At 39.4% G+C, this 18,816-nt stretch overlaps 1 protein-coding gene across 1 annotated transcript in view; it reads right to left on the bottom strand.

Moving 5' to 3' along the window:
* TMC1 (transmembrane channel like 1) overlaps window positions 1-18,816 on the bottom strand; it is a 77,847-nt gene that overhangs the window by 11,810 nt on the left and 47,221 nt on the right. The window contains exons 10-15 of the mRNA XM_043515470.1: window positions 15,154-15,296; window positions 11,420-11,564; window positions 9,093-9,287; window positions 4,886-5,065; window positions 3,997-4,149; window positions 2,322-2,450 (exon numbers count right to left, since the gene is read on the bottom strand). Of these exons, the coding sequence (XP_043371405.1) occupies window positions 2,322-2,450; window positions 3,997-4,149; window positions 4,886-5,065; window positions 9,093-9,287; window positions 11,420-11,564; window positions 15,154-15,296 (945 nt within the window). The remainder of the gene's footprint in view (window positions 1-2,321; window positions 2,451-3,996; window positions 4,150-4,885; window positions 5,066-9,092; window positions 9,288-11,419; window positions 11,565-15,153; window positions 15,297-18,816) is intronic.

An 18,816-nucleotide genomic window follows, 5' to 3' on the forward strand; every position in this document is an offset into this window, starting at 1 on the left:
GGGCCCATTCAGCAATGTACTGAAGCACACACCATTTTTAAGTGTGAGTAGCCTGTTGACTTTAGTAAGATTATTCCCATGCTTAAAGTCATAGTTTGGCCTAAGTCTATATCACTTCATTGACACTTGTTCTTAAACAGTACCTGTAACATCTTTCCCGGGACAGTTTTATATTTTGGGGTAATGATGATGATCTAACAAATGACATTTCTTACTGTTAGCATTTGGCCAGGCTTTAGAAACCAGGAAGCAAATTGGCATTTTTTTTTCATCTTTTTTCTAAAGCCAACAACATTCCCTGCAGAGAATAATAAAGGAGTTCCTGCCACTCTGGTTCAAGGACTGTGATTATCATCCATGCAGTAAGATTTATAGTACATCTGCTCCCATGGCCTTTGGTACAAGCAATATGTAGATGATACTCAGCTCTATATCTCCTTCACGTCAAGCTCTGACACCTCCACTTTTCCCAGGGCTTCAGCAAGATAAGCACCTTCGTGAAGAGCAGCTGGTTGCTCTTAACATTGGGCAAATCAGAGGAGCAGTTTGTAGGAAGAGGGAAACAGGCGAAACCTATAACATCACTCTAAATGGACGGCATCTGCTCTCCAATTATTAGAGTGGCATGAAGGCTTGGAGTCATTCTGGACTTTTCAGTGCTCCTGTATCTCCTAATAGCCATAGTACCCCAAAATGCCTGTTGCTACTGTTGGCCAGTGAGGAGACTGTGCCCCTTTCTGTCCGATGTAAGATTGGCCACAATGATTCATGCGTTCGTCACCTCTGGGCTCAATGGCTGTGGTAAATCTGAAGACTGACGAAGCTCCAGCTGGTCCAACATGCAGCAGCCCATTTACTAAGTAGCACAGAGCAGTGAGAGTACATCATTCCAGAGCTTCACATGGCGCACTGACTCTCTGTCCAACAATGAGTTTCATTTATGTGCCTGGCTTTGACATTACAGAGACTGTACCTGGTTATCTCAGGAACTGCCTTTCTCTTGAGACCAACCACAATAGCTCCATTTGTCAGGGGGATGCTGGTGTTAACAGAGCTAAGGCTGAAACTTGCCACAACAGAGTACTTTCTCAGTGTCTGGCTCATAGCTATGGAACTCTTCCACCAGAAACCAGAATGGCAAGCATCCTAATCACCTTGCACTAGCTGTCCCTGAGTAATAACCCAACTGAATGGCTTAGTGTCATTTTTTTCCCCTGAAGATAGCTCCTAATATAAGTAATAATAAATCCATGCATACTTTCATGGCATAATAGGAGGAGAGAGGGATGGGTGAGAAACGAAAGGAGATTACAGTTTTACACACTGCATTCTATTTATTGTGTTGGTGTTAAATATTACCAGGATGGCTGCATTAGAAATACCAAGAAATTAACTGTGTAAGGGAACTCTGTTTACACTTAAAACTTTTCTACACTATGAGTCCTTTACCGGTATAGCTATCCCTGTATACTCTAACCGCAAAAGCACTCCTAGTGTTGGCACAGCTTATATCAGCAAAACTATGCTTTACCAGTATACCCCTTCCCTGAATAAAGCAAGCTATGTTGGTAAAAGCATCATTTTGTTGGTATAACTGTATCTACACTAGGGGCTTTGCAGGCATATCTAGTCAGACAGGGATCACAGCCCCGACAAACATAGCTGTGCCAGAAGAAGTCTTTAGTGTAGACATAGACTTAAGTTTACATCAAGTTCAATTCTGAATGCTTTCTATCGTTGGATAATGAAACCAGGAAAGAACTGACCTTAGAAAACATTATACAGACTAAGGATGAAATCATTGCTCCATGGAAGTCCATGGGATTTTGCAAAAGACTTAAATGAAGCCACAGGCTTTCATTCTCAATATTCCGAATACACCTGTCACCAAACAAATTGAGTCACTGATTAAATCAGGTGAATGTTATATGATCATGATTAATTTTAGTTAAAACAGCATTCCAACTAAAACAATTTCTAGCGTATCTAAAACCAGTTCTTTGGTGCTTTTTCCCCATCCCACTGGCTGGCTTAGTCATAAAAGAAACCATTTAAAGCCTGATCTGCAGCTCACAGAAGCCTTTCCAGTGACTTCAGTAGGATATAGATTAGATCCTTTAAAATGGAAATGTGTATAAACAAAGCAGAGTAGCAAGAGAGACAAAAGGAGAGGAGAAAAAATAATATTTAATGTTGTTCAGGGATTTTGAAGATGATGGGTCTTGTCTTTCCTAAATTTGGGATGCTCAAGATTAAAATATAAATTACTACCAACATGTCAAATGATAATGTGACAATGGAATTGAGAGAGAGATACTTACAAATCCATACTCCAAGTCCCAGCACCAGCAGTAATTGAAAAACCTGACAAAGACGGCTCTCAGGAAATCCCCAATTACAATTGTGATGTATGTTGTCATAGTGTCAGAGATTGTCAGTCGCACAAATTCCTGTTGATGCAATGTTTTCTTTTTTTAAGACAAAGTTTAGGCTAGTAATAAATAAATAATACTGGGAGACATCCCCAGATGTGTTCAGCACATTTTAGAAGAGAGGGGAACTTTCTACCTCTTTACTACCCCTACTGATCCCTGGGTATTGCCAGGGGCCAAATTGTCCCCCAGCATGTTAAAGCAGACTGAGGACTGCTGTAACGTGGTGAATAACAGCCTGCTAAGTGACCATTAACAGCTGGGACTGCCAGAGTATAATCCAGTCCCGTAGATGATATCCTAAGTCCCCTTTTTACCCCTGACACTAAGCATTCAAACATGTAGGGTGGAACGTCCTCTCTTTCCTCCCGCCAGTTCCCACAGGAGTTGGAGAGGGAGGAAGATGGAAAATCTCAACATAAAAGTTGCTTCCTGCCCACATCCCTCTGGGAGGCCCCAGTAGATGCTTTACCCCTTATCAGGCCTCACCCCAGACCTACTCTTCCCTCAATTTTTGGTCCTATTATTGTGGTTTCCAGAAAGTCAGTCACTGTCACTGATTGGTCTCAAGCGCTGCTGAATTAAAACCTTTGTTCCTCTGAGGCACACAACAGATTGAGTTCCACAGCTTGTAATTCTGCACCAGTGCGTCCAGCAGAAAGCCTGCAAAACTGTTAGTATCTTCCAGGCTAGCTGCCCCCTACTGGTGACATCTCCACTGGGCTTTTTGAAAGGACTGTAAGATTTCCCAGTGAAGATCCTGATTTCCAGACGGGGAAATTGGCAGTGTGACTGGAGCATCAAAAGGATTCAATGGAGGATTTGGTCTCAGAGAGAGGAAAAAGGTGGAAGTTAAGAGAGAGAGGATAAAACTTGGTCAAAAGGAGGAAAACAGGCTGCAGGGAGATCATAGAAGCCACATAGAACATGGATACTGAAGATGAATATGTATGTTCAACCGAATCAAACAGAACTGCTAGGTACACCCATCACTAAACTGCACTGCCTGAAACTGCCCACAGTCTTAAATTGCAGCAATTGCACCTGTTCCATAAAATATGGAGAAATAACTTCTTAAATGCAGTGATGGCTATTCACGATTTTGTAAGACTTGTCTTGTTGAATTACACATGTTGTACCTTTTAGTACACTAATTTTGCTGTCACAAATTGGTCCTGGGTAATCAGAATTCCAATCAAAATGGTGCCAGTCATCTTCCACATGGTAAATTCATCACCTTTCATGAGTGCTAAATATGCTGTATAAGACAGAGAGAAGGCCGAGAGAATAGAAAAGCAGAGGAGAAAAGAAATGTTTCTAGTCATCATTACAAGCTATAGTCAATGTGTGAGGGCAATGGGAACTTTGAGGGCCTCCGAGGATTCAAAAAAGGAATAAGTATTTCTCTGCCAATTAACTAAGGAGTGACATGGGACCCTGTCTTCCCCCAATCCCCAGGCCTTTTCCTATTTTAGGGAAATGCCACGTGACAACAGAAACAAAGAGTGGTGCTGATGTAAAATCCTCTGAGAGATTCACTATTATCCTAAATGAATTGCATTACCTGTCCTACCATTGTTTCCCAACATGGCCCTCTAGGGACGTCTGCAGGATCCACCTGTATTGGAGGAGCAGTGGCATTTTCTGATATCGTACCATTATAGAGGCTGGCTTCCCATATTGTCATGTTATATTTCACTATCTTCTCTTCTTCCAGCTAGAAAAAGAAATCCCAAATGTGTTTTTACTAAACAGCAGATCAGCTGTGTGAACTTAACTCAGTGGTTCTCAATCTTTCCCATTCCTAGCCCTTCCCAACACCCTAGAACTTCCCTCCCTTTAACTGGGAGGGAACAACATGGGAATGGTGGAGTGGTCACTGCTAGAGCTGGTGGTGGGGAGGTGTGGAAAAGTTACTTATCCTGTGAATTAAGATTTGAGATTTTGAGATTTTGAAAAAAAAAATCTTGAATCACAATGAAAAGTAAAGATCTTGGGGAAACAATTGCAAAATAAAAATGAAAAATAATTAGGTTTGCATCAATCAAAATGTTTTGTTTTGATTTTGACCATTTCTTTAAATTTTTGACTATAACTAGCTTAATTTTCTTAACATAAAGTCAGTTCAAATGAGAGATTTGTGTTCTGAAAATGTCAAAATGAAATTTTGACAATTTCAGATTTTTTTTTTAATTTTTTTTTTTTTGAGTTGAGGTAATTGTTTAAACCAACTCTTTTTCCAGTAAGTTTCAGGTTCAACAAATCAGCATTTTTCTGATGAAAAAACTTTTTTTTATTGAAAAATTCCTGCCCTGCTGTAGTCACAACCTCTTAATGCCTGTTTTGTCTCCCTGTAGGCCACAGTCCCATCTTGCGAAACCTTTACTTCAGCCATTAGAAGTTTTTTAAAAAACCACATTCAATGGTAATGGAATACTTCCTGGTTAGCTTGCCTTGAGATTGATCTCATCCATCAGGGCAATGATGAATGTGTATAGATTGCCCAAGAAGAGAGCAAAGATGCGCCCCAATTGCCATCTCAGAGCTATTCGAGGGTGGTAATTTTCCAGAGAACTGATTACATCAAATAAAGTCGGACAGAACATTCCCAAGAGAGACATGACCATGTTCACCTGCAAAGAATCACACAAGAAAAAGTTAGATATGAGTCCTGGGATTTTGCTCTTCCCCTGCCATTTTAGCTGGCATTTCACCAGTGCATAAACAAAACTTATTGTGGGAGTTCACATAAGATGTTTTTATGGGGGATGGAGGTGGGGAAAAATCAGCTGTAATCTACTGTAAATGGATAATTGAGGAACTTTTCTTAATATCTGTTTTTAAAGTTCTTTTTAACCACTAGCACTGAAAGGGATAATAAAACAGTTACTTTATTCTAAATGGCACCTATTTTCAGGCCTAATTCTGTATCAGATTTGAGGGATTTTCCCATTTCCAATAATTTTTCATGTTATATCCACCCCTCTTATGTGTTAAGGTGAATAGATTGCCAAAGGGATCTGGGTTTAAACAAAACGAGGTATTTTTAGAACAATGCACCACTAACTCAGTATCTGGGCCCTTATATAGCCCTTAAATTATCTGTAATTGATTGTCCACATTGCAGGTGCAAACCCAGTCTGTCCTCTTTCTACCTTTTGTGATTAGCATTCTGTAACTGTATTAACTTATCTATATAACTGTATGGAAGTGTATTGTGTTGAATGGTCCTAGAGCATAAAGCTATCTGCTAATAATTTTGAAACTCAGTATGGATTATACATTCCACAAACTGAATCTAATTCCATTTGGACTCATAAGGAGTTGGTTGCTGGAGTGTAGGTGAAGTAGATTCTTGTTCTTTTGTTTGTTTTTTCCCAGATATTTTGGGAATTCCCTGAAATTAACCTCTTTTGTACCTACTCTTTCCAAAACTTAAACAAAATATAATACATTTACAACATCCTAATAACGAAGGGTAGAAAGTTGAGGTTACACTTCTGTTTTCATATGTAATATGACACCAGAAAGGGACTATGCAGGCAAGAAAAATTACCCTCTGGCATTTGCAACTACAGAGCATTGGTGTCTCATAGAGTTTCATCAATGAGAAATAAGAAATAAATGGCATTTCTATTTGCTGCTTTTCTATTTTTGGATTTTAATGAGTGCTAATTACTGGATTTTCATATTTATAGACAACCAGTAGCATATTCTGTATGGGGCTTGTAGCACAATGTAAACTCTATGAATAGCTGGAGGCTTGTTATGATGATAGAATTTCAAAACTGTTTAATTAAAGGTGTTTAATTATTGCTATTTAAATAACTAATTCTAGTATAAAGAAATCACATTTACTTGTTAAATCTGAACAAACATTCCCTGCAGCTTCTGTCTTTATAATTGAAGAAGGCGAAATCTATTTACCGCTGTATGCTATTAATTTAACAGATGATGGTTCTTAGGTGCTTACCTATTTGGTATACCTAAATTTGATAGAAATCCTGAACATTGGTTCTTATTGTTTTGCATTATTGTGAGGTGTCCTTACTTTTTATTGGTGATGTTGCTGTTGAACAAAACAGGCATGTGGATAATAATAGACTATCTAAGAGAATCTCAGAAGTGCTTAAGAAACTTTACACTCCTGAGTCAGTACAGAATCAATGAACTAATCTCTATAGATAGAGAAACACATGCAAACACATGTAATAGGTAGATTTGAATTACCATATTGTATCAGACTTGTGGCCAGTCTTGTCCAGCATCCTGTCTCTGACAGTGTCCAGCACCTGATGCTCCAAAGGAGGGTGTAAGCAACTCCCCAATAGGCAGTTACGGGATAATCCGGCACCCAATGGAATCTCATTGTAACCACTAATAATCTGAGGTTGGTTTAACCCTAAAGTATGAGGATTTATTTACCTTCCAAAATTCTTCCCTCTTTTTAATGTTTATTATCATAACCGTGTACTCTTGTTAATCACATAGATGTCCAGTCCCTCTTTTTAAATAGTGCTAAATCTGACCTCAATGTCATTCTATGGCAATAAATTCCAAAGTCCAATTATGTGTTTTATGTTAAAAAGTATTTCTTTCTGTCGGTTTTAATTTACCACCTTTCAATTCTATTGACTGTTCCTTTGTTTCTCTATTATGACACAGGATGAACAAACAGAAGTTTCTGAACTTCCTTCTCTCTACCATTCATTATTTTCAATACTTTTATCATGTCCACATTTATTAACCTCTTTTCTAAGATAAAATACCCCATTCTTTTCTATCTCTTTGCATGTCAGTGCTTTTCCATGCCCCTAGTCATTCTTGTTTCCTGTCTCTGAACCCCCCTCTTATTCTGCAATATCCTTCTAGCTAATTGCAACCATCAATGAAAAACAGCCATTTGTGGGATGGAAGGTGTAAGTCATAAAACAATACACAGCAACACTATGACTGTTTAAGTCAGAAAGCGAAGAATATGGTGTGCAATTGAAAATGCAAAAAGAGATTTAGGTAGGCAGAATGTAATTGTTCACCAAAAAAAATTTTTTAAAAAAAAAGCCCTCTGGAAAATGCCAACCTTTTCAGTAAATGTCTTTGAATTTTTTTCACTTTTTATAATTGAAATTCATAATTTCATTGAACACTTTCTTCAAAAACTCAAGTTCAGTTACATCTAATATACGTGTATGGAGGGAGCAATGCTTCACCCTGCACATTTGCTCTGCTTCAGGGTCAGATACTGGGGCAGATTCTCTCATATTGTTCACACCAATTGTTTTCCTTTTCCAAAGAATGGGCTCAGTTGTGCATAATCCAATTGCTACAGCCCATAAAAGGAGCCAATTGTGATCTCACTACTTCTGAGGACCAGTTCTGCACTGGGCCTGGATTATGCCAGTGGCGAATAGCAGAAACACAGTAATATTCGGCCATGCCCTACCCCCACTTTGCTGGGGGCTGCCAGGATGGATGGCATAGTTGCTGGTTCTGCCCAGCTGGGGATCCATTGTACCAGGGAATCTTTGTACCCCTTGGCCTTTCTGTACCACCAAACTGGTGTCAAAAGGTTGGATTGCAAGAGAGAATCTGGCCCCACCTTTTTTTACAAAGAAAGTGATGAGTATTATATATCACTATGCCTAATACAGCGTCTTGTTCATCACTCCTTAATCACCCCTTGCTCTGAAAATTCTCCCAATGGAGTCAGTGAGAGGTTTACTGTAATGAGGTACTGAACCTTTCATAATAAATCATAGTTTACAATTCCTTGCTAGGTCAGGTGCTGTTGTGTGAATGTGACCTGTGAGTTAAACCAGACAACATTATATAGAATAAACGCTATAGAGCACCAACTGATGCTCTTCCCTTTTTGTGGCAGAACAAAATTTTTGCCTCAGCTACCTGTAACAAAATCTGTTATTTTAATCTCACATATACCAGTGTAAATCAGGAGTAATAGTAAAGACAGTGGAGTTACACCAATATAGAATCAGTGTAAGCAAGAGGGCAATCAGGCCCAAATTTTATTTGGTCTGTACTGTGGGGAAGTGCGCTCCATTTGTTAGACCCAGACTTGTGTGTGTGTGTTTGTGAATGTTACATATCATGTTTAACCAAAGACTTAATGGAACTCTCCTATGTCCTTGAATTTACTTTCATTTTGCTTGAAACTGTGATTTATGACTTCTCTTTTTGCTTGTATTTACCTGCAGGAACCAATAACAAAGGCTTAAAACAGAAATGTTAGTGCTAATATTCAACCCCATCCATCTTTCTGGCTAACCCGCACAATGACATCAACAGGCTGTATTAATAAAGTAGGTGAGGCCCTGTCACTAGTTACTTTGAATGTGTACAAGAAATTAGACAGGTTTAGGCATGGAGGAGTTTATAGTCAGGGCTGGAATTGAAGTGGGGGAGCTCGGTGTGAAAAGCTATTTTAAAAAGCAAAACAAAACATGACTGTCTTAATGAATATGGGAAACAGAGAAAAGAAAGGGAAATCCCTTATTACACATTTACCATCCAAGCCCTAATCAGAAGACTACCAAAAAAAAAGCACCATGGAGAGCAGAGAGAGAGAGAGAGAGAGAGAGAGAGAGAGAGAGACCTGTGGCTTCAAACCACATCTATTTCATAAAGTGTGCTGGGACTAACTTCATTTCTCTCCCACCAGCCATAGTTATCCAGGCCCTCCAGGGCAAACTTCTGGGATCTCCTCACAACAAAATAGATGAGATAACCACTCCCAGCCAGTGTGCACAGGGCCAGGAAGTTAGCAAGAACTCTCAGGAATCGGGTTAGGTGAATGTTTTCTTCTTTTCGGTTCTCCTGCTCCTCCACAATAGCTTCCTGCACTTATTGGAAACAAAAGTGTAGCTGTAAGTGAGCAGCATGAAAAGCATCAGGCTCTATACTGTCTGTGCAGCTACTAAATAACAGAGTCTTTTTAAATGAGTTGTGATGAATGGACTTTACTCCTGGGCATCGGGTTTCTTAAGAATCAAAATCTCCATTGGAGCTGTGGGGCAATGCTGGATTTGGCTTGCATGGGTATCATCAGACTCATTTTCTATGGTTCTGTCCCCATTGAGTTTCATTTTGAGATTCTCTTACACCTGAACTCACATGCCAAAGCTGTAATTCAAAACAAAGCCAGCACTGACTATGAATTCACAAGGTGCTGTGAGTTTGGAGACCCAGAAAGATAAGTGTATGACTAGTTGTCAGAAATCTTTTTGTTAAGGAACTGGGAAACTTGAAAAATGTATCTCTCCAGAGACAGCAAAGTTTCATTTTGAGGGTCTGCAATTCAGGGGGACTTAAAAGGGTGTCTGTAAAGGAACCCCAGACTAGACCAAGGCTGGATGATTTCAGATTTTGAAATGAAACATTTGCACAACATTACTCTGTGTAGAGTGCAGATGAATTTCAGGGCTCTTGAGTAACTAACCCTACTCACATCCCTTCCTAGCTTCATCAGCATAAAGAGCTCACACTGTCATCAAGATGTTCTTGTGGAGGGAGAGTTTAGTTACAGCTTCTTTCTTTACTGTACATAAATGTATCAATCGCCCAGTAGGGCAGCTGGATTATTGTCTTCTTATAACTATGTGGCTCTGCTTTCTTTACTCCACTTTTGTCTATTACATAAGGAAAACAAGAGCAAAAATTCTTGGTGGAACCCTGACCCCACTGAAGTCAATAGCAAAACTCCTATTGAGCTCAGTGCAGCCAGGAATTCAAGCTTTGACTAACTGTTCAGTTCCCAGCCTGTTTATAGAAATGAAGGTAGGATGGTTGCATCATGGGATATCCATCAAGAACTTTACTCTCTCTCTCTCTCGCTCAAGTGATTTTCACTCTTTTCATGCCGGTTCCTGGCTGCCCCCGCGTAGGTGTAGGAGAATGTGAGGCGAGGACACAGGCAGACCTTCACAGCCCTCTAACCCCCGTGGGAATCTGCACAAAGAGTCACTGTTGCTTGAGCTCCTTGGGCCTTATTCTCCACCCACAGGACCTGAGTAACTTCCAGTGAAATTACTTGCATGGGGGAGAGATGCCCTTTATGCATAAAGTGGAGGGGATTATTAGCACCCTGGACAGTACTCCAGAAAGCTCAGAGGGTGTGGCTGGCTGAGTAGTGTGGAATTAGTGGAGCTCTTGTCCCTCCAATTCCTTAACACAGCCCTAGCCTCCTGCACTCTCCACACCAGCAATGGAGGAGAGTGCATGCTGCATCTCCAAAATGAAGTGCATGGTAGAAGCGGTTCCTGAATTCACTCCCCCTAGTGTCCTAAGGTGCCTGTCTCAGCACTCCAGAGGCAGAGTGCCTCCAGCCAGTGCAGCTGTTGCACTACTCCTCACACACCCATGAGCACGCCAGAGATTACTGAAGTCACCAGACAGCCCTAAGTCTAGAGTCCAGTCAGTGAATGTGCTGTATTGCACAGGGAACTGGGCTGTGTTTCCCTGTTCACTTGAAAATAAAACATTTGTTGTTGTGAGAAAACACAAAGTGACCTTTTTTTATCTAACTGAAATGCAGGTGTGGTGTCAAACTTCTGAATCAATTTTTTTTGACATGCCAAATGGGCCCTTGTGACAATGATTTTGCTGTCTAATGGTATCTCTTCAGAGCAGCAAGAGAATATGATAATGTCAGTGCTGCAAAATGTCACCAGCATTTTTCAAACAAAACATTTTTTTAAATAAAAGCACCATAGAAACTGGAAGCTAGGAATAGTGAGGAGAAGAAGAAAAACATGTTTTGCACAGGAATCATTTTACAAGTACATGTACAGCAATCCCACAGCACACAGCCATTGCTACTAGTACTGCTTCCCTGCAATCCTAGAGGGAAAGAGCCTGGATACCACAGTTCCACTCTCATACTGGTTTTACAGTGATATATTTCCATTGACTGACTGACTTTGGTGTGAAGGGAGAATCAGGTTCCCACTCTCTAGTGAGCTATATCTTACCTTAAAGCTCGTTGTGATTGAGGCAAACTTATTATCGGCTGTTTCAGGATTGCCGATCAGGTAATCCCAGCTAGTGAACATTTTCCAGCTGAAATTAAAACTTGTATCATCCCCACCACCTTCCTCATTTGCATTTCTTGCCATTCTGTAAAGGCCAAAAAGATGCACAAAGAACCCAAGGTCAGAAAGAAGCAGCTGGCTCTGTTAAGTGATTTAGATTTTCAAATGTTCCTAATGTCATAGAATATCATGCCAAGTCATCCCAAATCAAAGAAATGCACTCCAATCCCATGATGATGATGAAATGATGGATAGATCATATCCAGTGGTGTCAATTCATTTTCTCACCATAGAATTTCTTATTTGTTTCTTCAGTAGCACATTGGAGAAATTCAGTTGGATGAGAAACTCAGCAGGAAACAAGATATCAAGAGGGAGGACTAAATTATCTTAAACCGAAAACTATAGAACACACTACAATGCTGCTGATCAGATCCTAGGTGTGACAAAGAGAAAAATAAATTCTAATAACTAGCCAGGAAAAAAATCTGGTTGCACCGAATAAATAAATCACAAATGCTGCTTTCTTTTATACTGCTAGTCTGTTATGTGCTTATAACTGGATTTATAATAGCATCCACCAATATCAAATTGTTTCTTAAGTGGCTTGACTTTGCCTTGGACTGCTAACTTCCCTATTTCAAGGTATTATCAGCCTTTTAATGTTGATGGTCAGGTTGCTGTATATTTTATTACTTAATTCAGATCATTAAGCACAAGGAAGGGATACATTACTAGGGAATGATAAATTTAGCCTTCGATACTTCATTAATTTCATGCTCAGGGAAAAACAATTTCTATTTTAAGGTTATGCTGTGGAGCAGAATCATATTAATAATAATAAACAATGTGAACCACAAAACTCCTAAGATGCACAAGAAAGCATATATGCATTAACCCAGGGTAATTGTGTCTGCTATACAGCATTCCTGCTTACTCATCCGTGGGGACGAAGTTGTCTCTGGCAGCTGAGCTGCTGTGGAGTTGATACCACGGGTGGGAGTGGTGGAAGATACTAACAGCACAAAGAGCTTCTGAATGGGCCTTGTGAAGCTTCTGCCCTGCTACTTCTCTGAGACATTGTAGGAGGATTCATTATCCCAGTTCCCAAAAAGAAAGTTGGTGAACAACTCAGTGTATGGGATATATGTAGGATGGAAGGATTTGGTCCAACGTGCAGTTGGCCAATGTACCATGGGAATTTGGATATTAAAATGCATATTTTGTGTGTGCAATTACTGTTTTGTATCTATATGCATTATATTACATGTGAGTCCAGGCAGCTAACTTTGAGTCTGTTACCATATATGTATCTGAGACGCAGATTTCTCAATGTACTGTCTCTGCTAGTCATTTCAAGTTGCATGAAAATAACCTGTTGTGAATACCTCTTCTGACACCTCTTGTCCTCATCATCCCCTACTCCTTTGGAAATCATCTGGGAAAATACTCTCCAGTATTATGTTCCACAAGCATTTAAAGAATATAGAAACACTGCATGGTCATTATTAAAGCAAGCAGCAACTAGATAGTGGATATATATACCCACTGTTTACCATTACAGAGAAGAAAAAGAGGAATGAGGGAAGGCAGAATAGTCTCGACAAATCCAATTGCTTCCTTGTGTCAATTTCTTGAATCTATCATATCTACCTTTCTGTAATTTGATTCCTGACCATCCAATCCAGATGTAGCCATTCTTGTATGGAGACAGGGGGCCCAGAGAGTAACATGGAGCTTCTGTGCCTGGGTGAATGCCCAGATTCTTCTAGGATGCCCCAAGAACTGCAAAGAATGCCTATGGATTTCAGAATAGTTGTAGGTGTGGGCAGCCATATCTCCTGTCCACTCCTTGGATAGGCAAATCTGGCCCCAACTGCATGATGCACCAGAAACTCCTTAAGAGTTTGAAACTAAAATTATCTTAAATATGTGAATTCTGCAACCTTAAGGCTGTGGATTTTTCCACTGAGTGTTGGGCTGGTGAGTGAAGGAGTTGCTGTTTTGTGCCTTAACTCAAAATGGCTTCTATAAACTTAATTGTCAACTCCTCTCTCTCTCTCTCTCTCTCTCTCTCTCTCTCGTCTACCCTCAACCACCAACAAAAACAACAATAACCCTAATGACACTAGGTTTTAATTTCTGTGCTTATTGTATTGCAATGAAAAAATGGCCTTAAACAAAAGATTATATAGGTTTACCTAAATGTGGATCAGCACTAGTATCTGTGTCCAGATGGAAATTTAGCACATATGGTATATGCTTCTCCAAGGATATTCCCTTTGTTTTGTCCTCAGAGATTCTGTGTTATAAGGATTCTTTTTTCTGGTTGACAGCCACTCAAATATAATTCCCTGAGAGGATTCAGTGAGAAGAATCTTCTAATCTTCAGGAATATACCATCAAAGAAACATTTTTAAAGGCTGTTCTAGGTCAAAAATTATGCCTGCTGCATCAAGGTGTTTTGTTCTTTCTTCACACACACACACATTATTTTAAACAAAAAGAATGAGGCCATTTTTTTTTGTTTGGGAATGCTGCTTACCTTATCTAAGAAACCATGTATTGTTTGAGTTAATCTAGTGTTTATGAAAGTGAAAAACAAACAGCCTGATACAGCACATGAAGGATGTGTGTGAGTTTCTGCTACACAGCTGTACTAGGGCGCCGGATAATCCTGACTTGCGATGGTCTGACTTTTCCAATCCTGAGCTTGTTCTAAAGAAACACTTCAGTATGCTTGTTCAGTTATTGATCTTTCTTATGTTAAGGGGTTTTCTAGTGTGTTCAAATAAGTACTATGGACCAAATCACCACTGGCATACCACCAATGGAGTAGCCCCAGTTTATACCAGTAATGAATTTGGTCCTAAAATAAGACAACCAAACTCATTTTCACTCTGGATCTAAGCCAGGATTTAAACCCAGAATTCCAGAAGTGGAAGTGTACTAGTGTTTAGTGCACTAACCTATCTAGCCTCCCTTTCCTTTTGTCCACTTACCCATATTCTTCCTACTGTTTTTAGTATTGTGCTCCAAATATAATTTAATGGAAAAACACAACTGGAAACTACTTTGTCTGTCATAGGACACTAATCCTTTACCTTGACCAATGGTATTAATTCTGATACACCACTGTGCAAATGTGAACTAACCACTATAGTCTTGCTGAGAATCATTTACTGTTCACTGACTTATACATGTGAATTTTTGGGCAGGTGTTTTTCCTCTTCTTCCTTTTTTTCTTTTAATTGACTTCACACCAGGTATGATTAAAAGAGGAACAACTGAATGGCCTGAATGTTATCTGACATTGTGCTAGATGCAGACTATTATAAAAGGAGGGGTTGACAGCTTTGTTCCGTGCATTATACATTCATTTTACACCTTTAAGGTGCAGAGGGAAAGTGCTATGTTATTTCAGTAAAGATTTTTCCCCCACCTCTGCCAAACACAGACATGCTTTCTGGTACAAATAAATAAATTCTGGCCTAAGAAATTATAAATGGCTTTAACATAGTCCAGCATTTCCTTGTAGCTTTGCCCTACCACAGCTACATCTATTCCGCTGTTAAAACTGCTACATTATTATTTCTGATAGTGCATCCTTTTGTGAAGGGAATTGCATTTATTTTAATTCATTCTTTACTTCCCTAAAGACAGAAGGAACTTACGTTCGGATGACAACCATGTAGCTATAGGCAATGGTCCCAACTCCCACAAGGAAATAGGAAAGAGGCATCCTGAACTTCAGCCATCCAATTGTTCTCTGGTTGTTGTAATAGCCATAAAAGAGCACAGAATACTGTGCAAGGCCCTGAAAAGTACATGGCAGGTAACAGCTTAACTAGCCTGTTACATACATACGTATACACACCACGTCATGAAACTTCACCAAAAGCAGTGAATACCAAAGAGATATTCATTCTTATGTCTTCATGACATTCTCAGACATCATTATGGTAAACCTGACAGCTAGGGCCTGACTATTCTGTGAGAATTCAGAACAGCTCTATTTTGGAGTCTTTAAAGAAATCTTTTTCAGATCCTCATGTTGATTGTCAAGTCCATAACCTGTCAGGTATTTTATAGGTTGAGCAATTCATCTACAACATAGCAGCTGAAAGCTTTTTCATCCGAGTGGTTTTTTGGTTGGTTCTATGCGTGTTTTAACAGAAAGTGGCTTTTCAACAAAACCAAAAATTTGGTTACTTATGTTCCATGTTCTTAAAATTTCCCTCCAGTTCCAGTTTGGTATAAAATTCTTCACTTCTGTCCTAAAGTACTGGGTAGTGTTGCTGTGTGCTGGTTAACAGTTGATAAATTTCATTCAGCAGATAGCTGGGTTTCATTGGATACTGAAACGATTCTTGTATCTACAGTTTACAAAACAAATTATTAGGTTGGTATTGAAAAATTTGCATTTCTTTAAAAAATCATACGAATGACGTTTCTATTGGCTTGAATTGTTGTTTTTTCAAAATAATTTAATAGCCAATTACTGGAGTCTGAAAATAATCAAGATAGTTGGCTTAGCCTATCAAAGACCATTTTGGTTAGAATAAGAATTTACCCTTGTAGGAGAGCAATGTATTTAAATCGCTTTGATGAACAGCATAGCACATGCAGATCAGCAGCAAAGCTCCAAATGGGCACCATTAACTCAAATCAAACACTAGAGTTCAGCATGCCAAAGTGTAATTTATCAATATACTGTTGATGAATCTGAAATGTGCTGATTATGAACTGACAGTGCTAATGCGGAGTTCTTTAGTCTTCCTAAATTAAAAGGTCCATTTACTTTCCTTCTGTTTAGCTGCTGGTACTTCCTAAAATTAATCCATTCATAGATTATAATGTCTATAGATTAACATCCTTCCTTCTGTTTTGTGTAATCACAAACTATGCATTTGATTTATTGGAGCTTTTAAAATGTCTGAAATGAGTCACACACAGTCTTCAGAACCTCATTTGCAATTCTTGTGAAAGTGAAAATGATATATTAATATATGGTAACTAAAGGTAATATTCACAGATTTCTTGGTTTGGTATCCCCTTGTTTGTATTGGTATCAGAACAGCTTTAGAGATATGCATGCAGGAGAGACAATATTAGGCATCTGATCCTAGGCTAAAGGGAATATTATTATTTATTTGTAGATCACCAAAAGTGAGAAGAAAAGGAGTACTTGTGGCACCTTAGAGACTAACAAATTTATTTGAGCATAAGCTTTTATGAGCTACAGTGAATACAGACTAACACAGCTACTATTCTGAAAAGTGAGAAGGTTTGTCTTTAGTTATTATACTTCTATTAAGAAATGGTGTAATTTCATGTAAGAATTTATATGGGGCTTGGATTTTCTAATCTGTAGTTGTACAGAGCCTCATACATTTCTGGATGGCTGTTTAGATCACACTACATATTAAAATATCTTTAAAGTCACCATGCTCTGCTAAGTCAGTGTTGTCATAGGTGTTTTAAAGCTTTTAGATGAGCCCTACACTGTGAATAATTGAGGATGTTGTTTCCTGGGCTTTGCCCACTGTATTTAACTGTGAAGCCTGATATATTTTTAGCTGTGAAGCGATAGCCATAAATATAGGGTCTCCCTCTACACCCTTGCCACAGCCTAACATAAGACAGATAAACATATTCTCTTTAGCTGCATGTGTGATTAAAATGAGCCTTGAGATTTTGATTGCTGTGGAGTAGGGTCTGATCTGTAGATTATATATAAATATAAAAAATTCAATTCAAGATTAAAATACAAAAGACAACAGCAATTTAGCAATTTCTGCAGAATGAAAATAGCCACATTGCCAAGGATGATTGGGGCAGGCACAATTTCCCCCTCGACAAGTTTTGCTAGACATTTTAGAGTCCTTTTTATTATTTTTGAAAAATGTTATTGGGAAATTACTCAGAATGCAAAAAAAATTTGCTTAAATATACACATTAGTTTATCATTTTATTTTAGATCTGAAAAAATTATTTTTGCCTCTAAAATTATCTCAGCTATATAGTCCCCACTCCTATCCTTGTCTGGATAAAGTTTTCATTGACCCTTGGGAATGTTCTTTGGCCTGATATTTCATTTATCAAAGTTCTGTCTTCCCTACTACTTCTTGGGATCCATGTCTTTCACTATCTCTTTCTTTGCTTTTATAGCCAACTGTTTTTCTCTACTTCCCATTTGCTTCTTTTGCTACCTGGTACTCTGCAGTTATCAAGCCTTCATGCTATTTGCTAATCTTTCTCTTTCAGAGCTGCAAGATTCTGTTTCTTTCTCAGTTACTAGGAGCTTCCCTTCTCCTGCTGCCATCTCTTTTCTCTCAAGTGTTCTCTCTTTCACCTTCTCCATACAATAGTATAAACATCTCTTACCCTTCTTCTAGGATCCACTATTCTTACAAGGGCCTCCCTGTTGCTATAAGGTTCACTTTTCTCCTCCAAGGTCCCTCTCTTCTGCAACACTTCTTTCTTTAAATGGGCCTCACCACTTGACTTCACTGCTGTGTCTCCTGCTACTACCGTTCAACTATTGTCGCTCCTGATCATCCAAATCCAATGGAGTTCAACTGACATACATCAGTGATTGCAGAATGCTATTTAGTTGCTTCTTGTCATGGGCCAGGAGCTCACCCAAAAAAGAACATTGGCCTCCTTTCATGGATCTAGAGAGGGGTCATCACTTTATGACTAAAGGAAATCAGATCATCTGGCCAGTTACCATTTTACATCAGGCAATGTGGAGAGAGCTAAATGTGTTACTTTGAACACTTTATTAAACTAAAATTTTAAAAATTCACTGGGTTTCAGTGAGTCAGCCTGGAAGTATTGCATTAAAAGTCAGGAAGTCAGCATACAGATCAATGTATCCAGTCTGGTATTCTGTCTGTGTGCTGAGAGTTTAAAAACCCAACATTTCCTCCACAGGTGGCTTGCTACCAGGCTGAAACTGTCCAAAGAAGTAAATGAAAGGTCCAGAGTTCATTCCAGGCCAGTGGTGCAGCCCATCAGGGTAATCTGGGTAATCGCAGGCCGCGAGACATTTTGCTGACATTGACCATCCGCAGACACAGCCCCCTGCAGCTCTCATTGGCCAGGATGGTGAACCGCAGCCACTGGGAGGTGTGGGGGATTGTGCCTGCAGATGGTCAACATTGGCAAAATGTCTCACAGCCTGCAATCTGTACCCTGATGGACTGCATGCGGCCAGCAGGCCACAGGTTGCCCACCACTGTTCCAGGCACTGTACAGGAGGAATAAGCCATGAGCCAGAGGTAAGGCCCCTAATAAAAAAACATCCACCTGGGGTTGAAGTGGCACAAGGC

Source organism: Dermochelys coriacea, chromosome 5, assembly GCF_009764565.3.
Source record: "Dermochelys coriacea isolate rDerCor1 chromosome 5, rDerCor1.pri.v4, whole genome shotgun sequence".
In the NCBI taxonomy this organism is placed as follows: Eukaryota; Metazoa; Chordata; order Testudines; family Dermochelyidae; genus Dermochelys; species Dermochelys coriacea.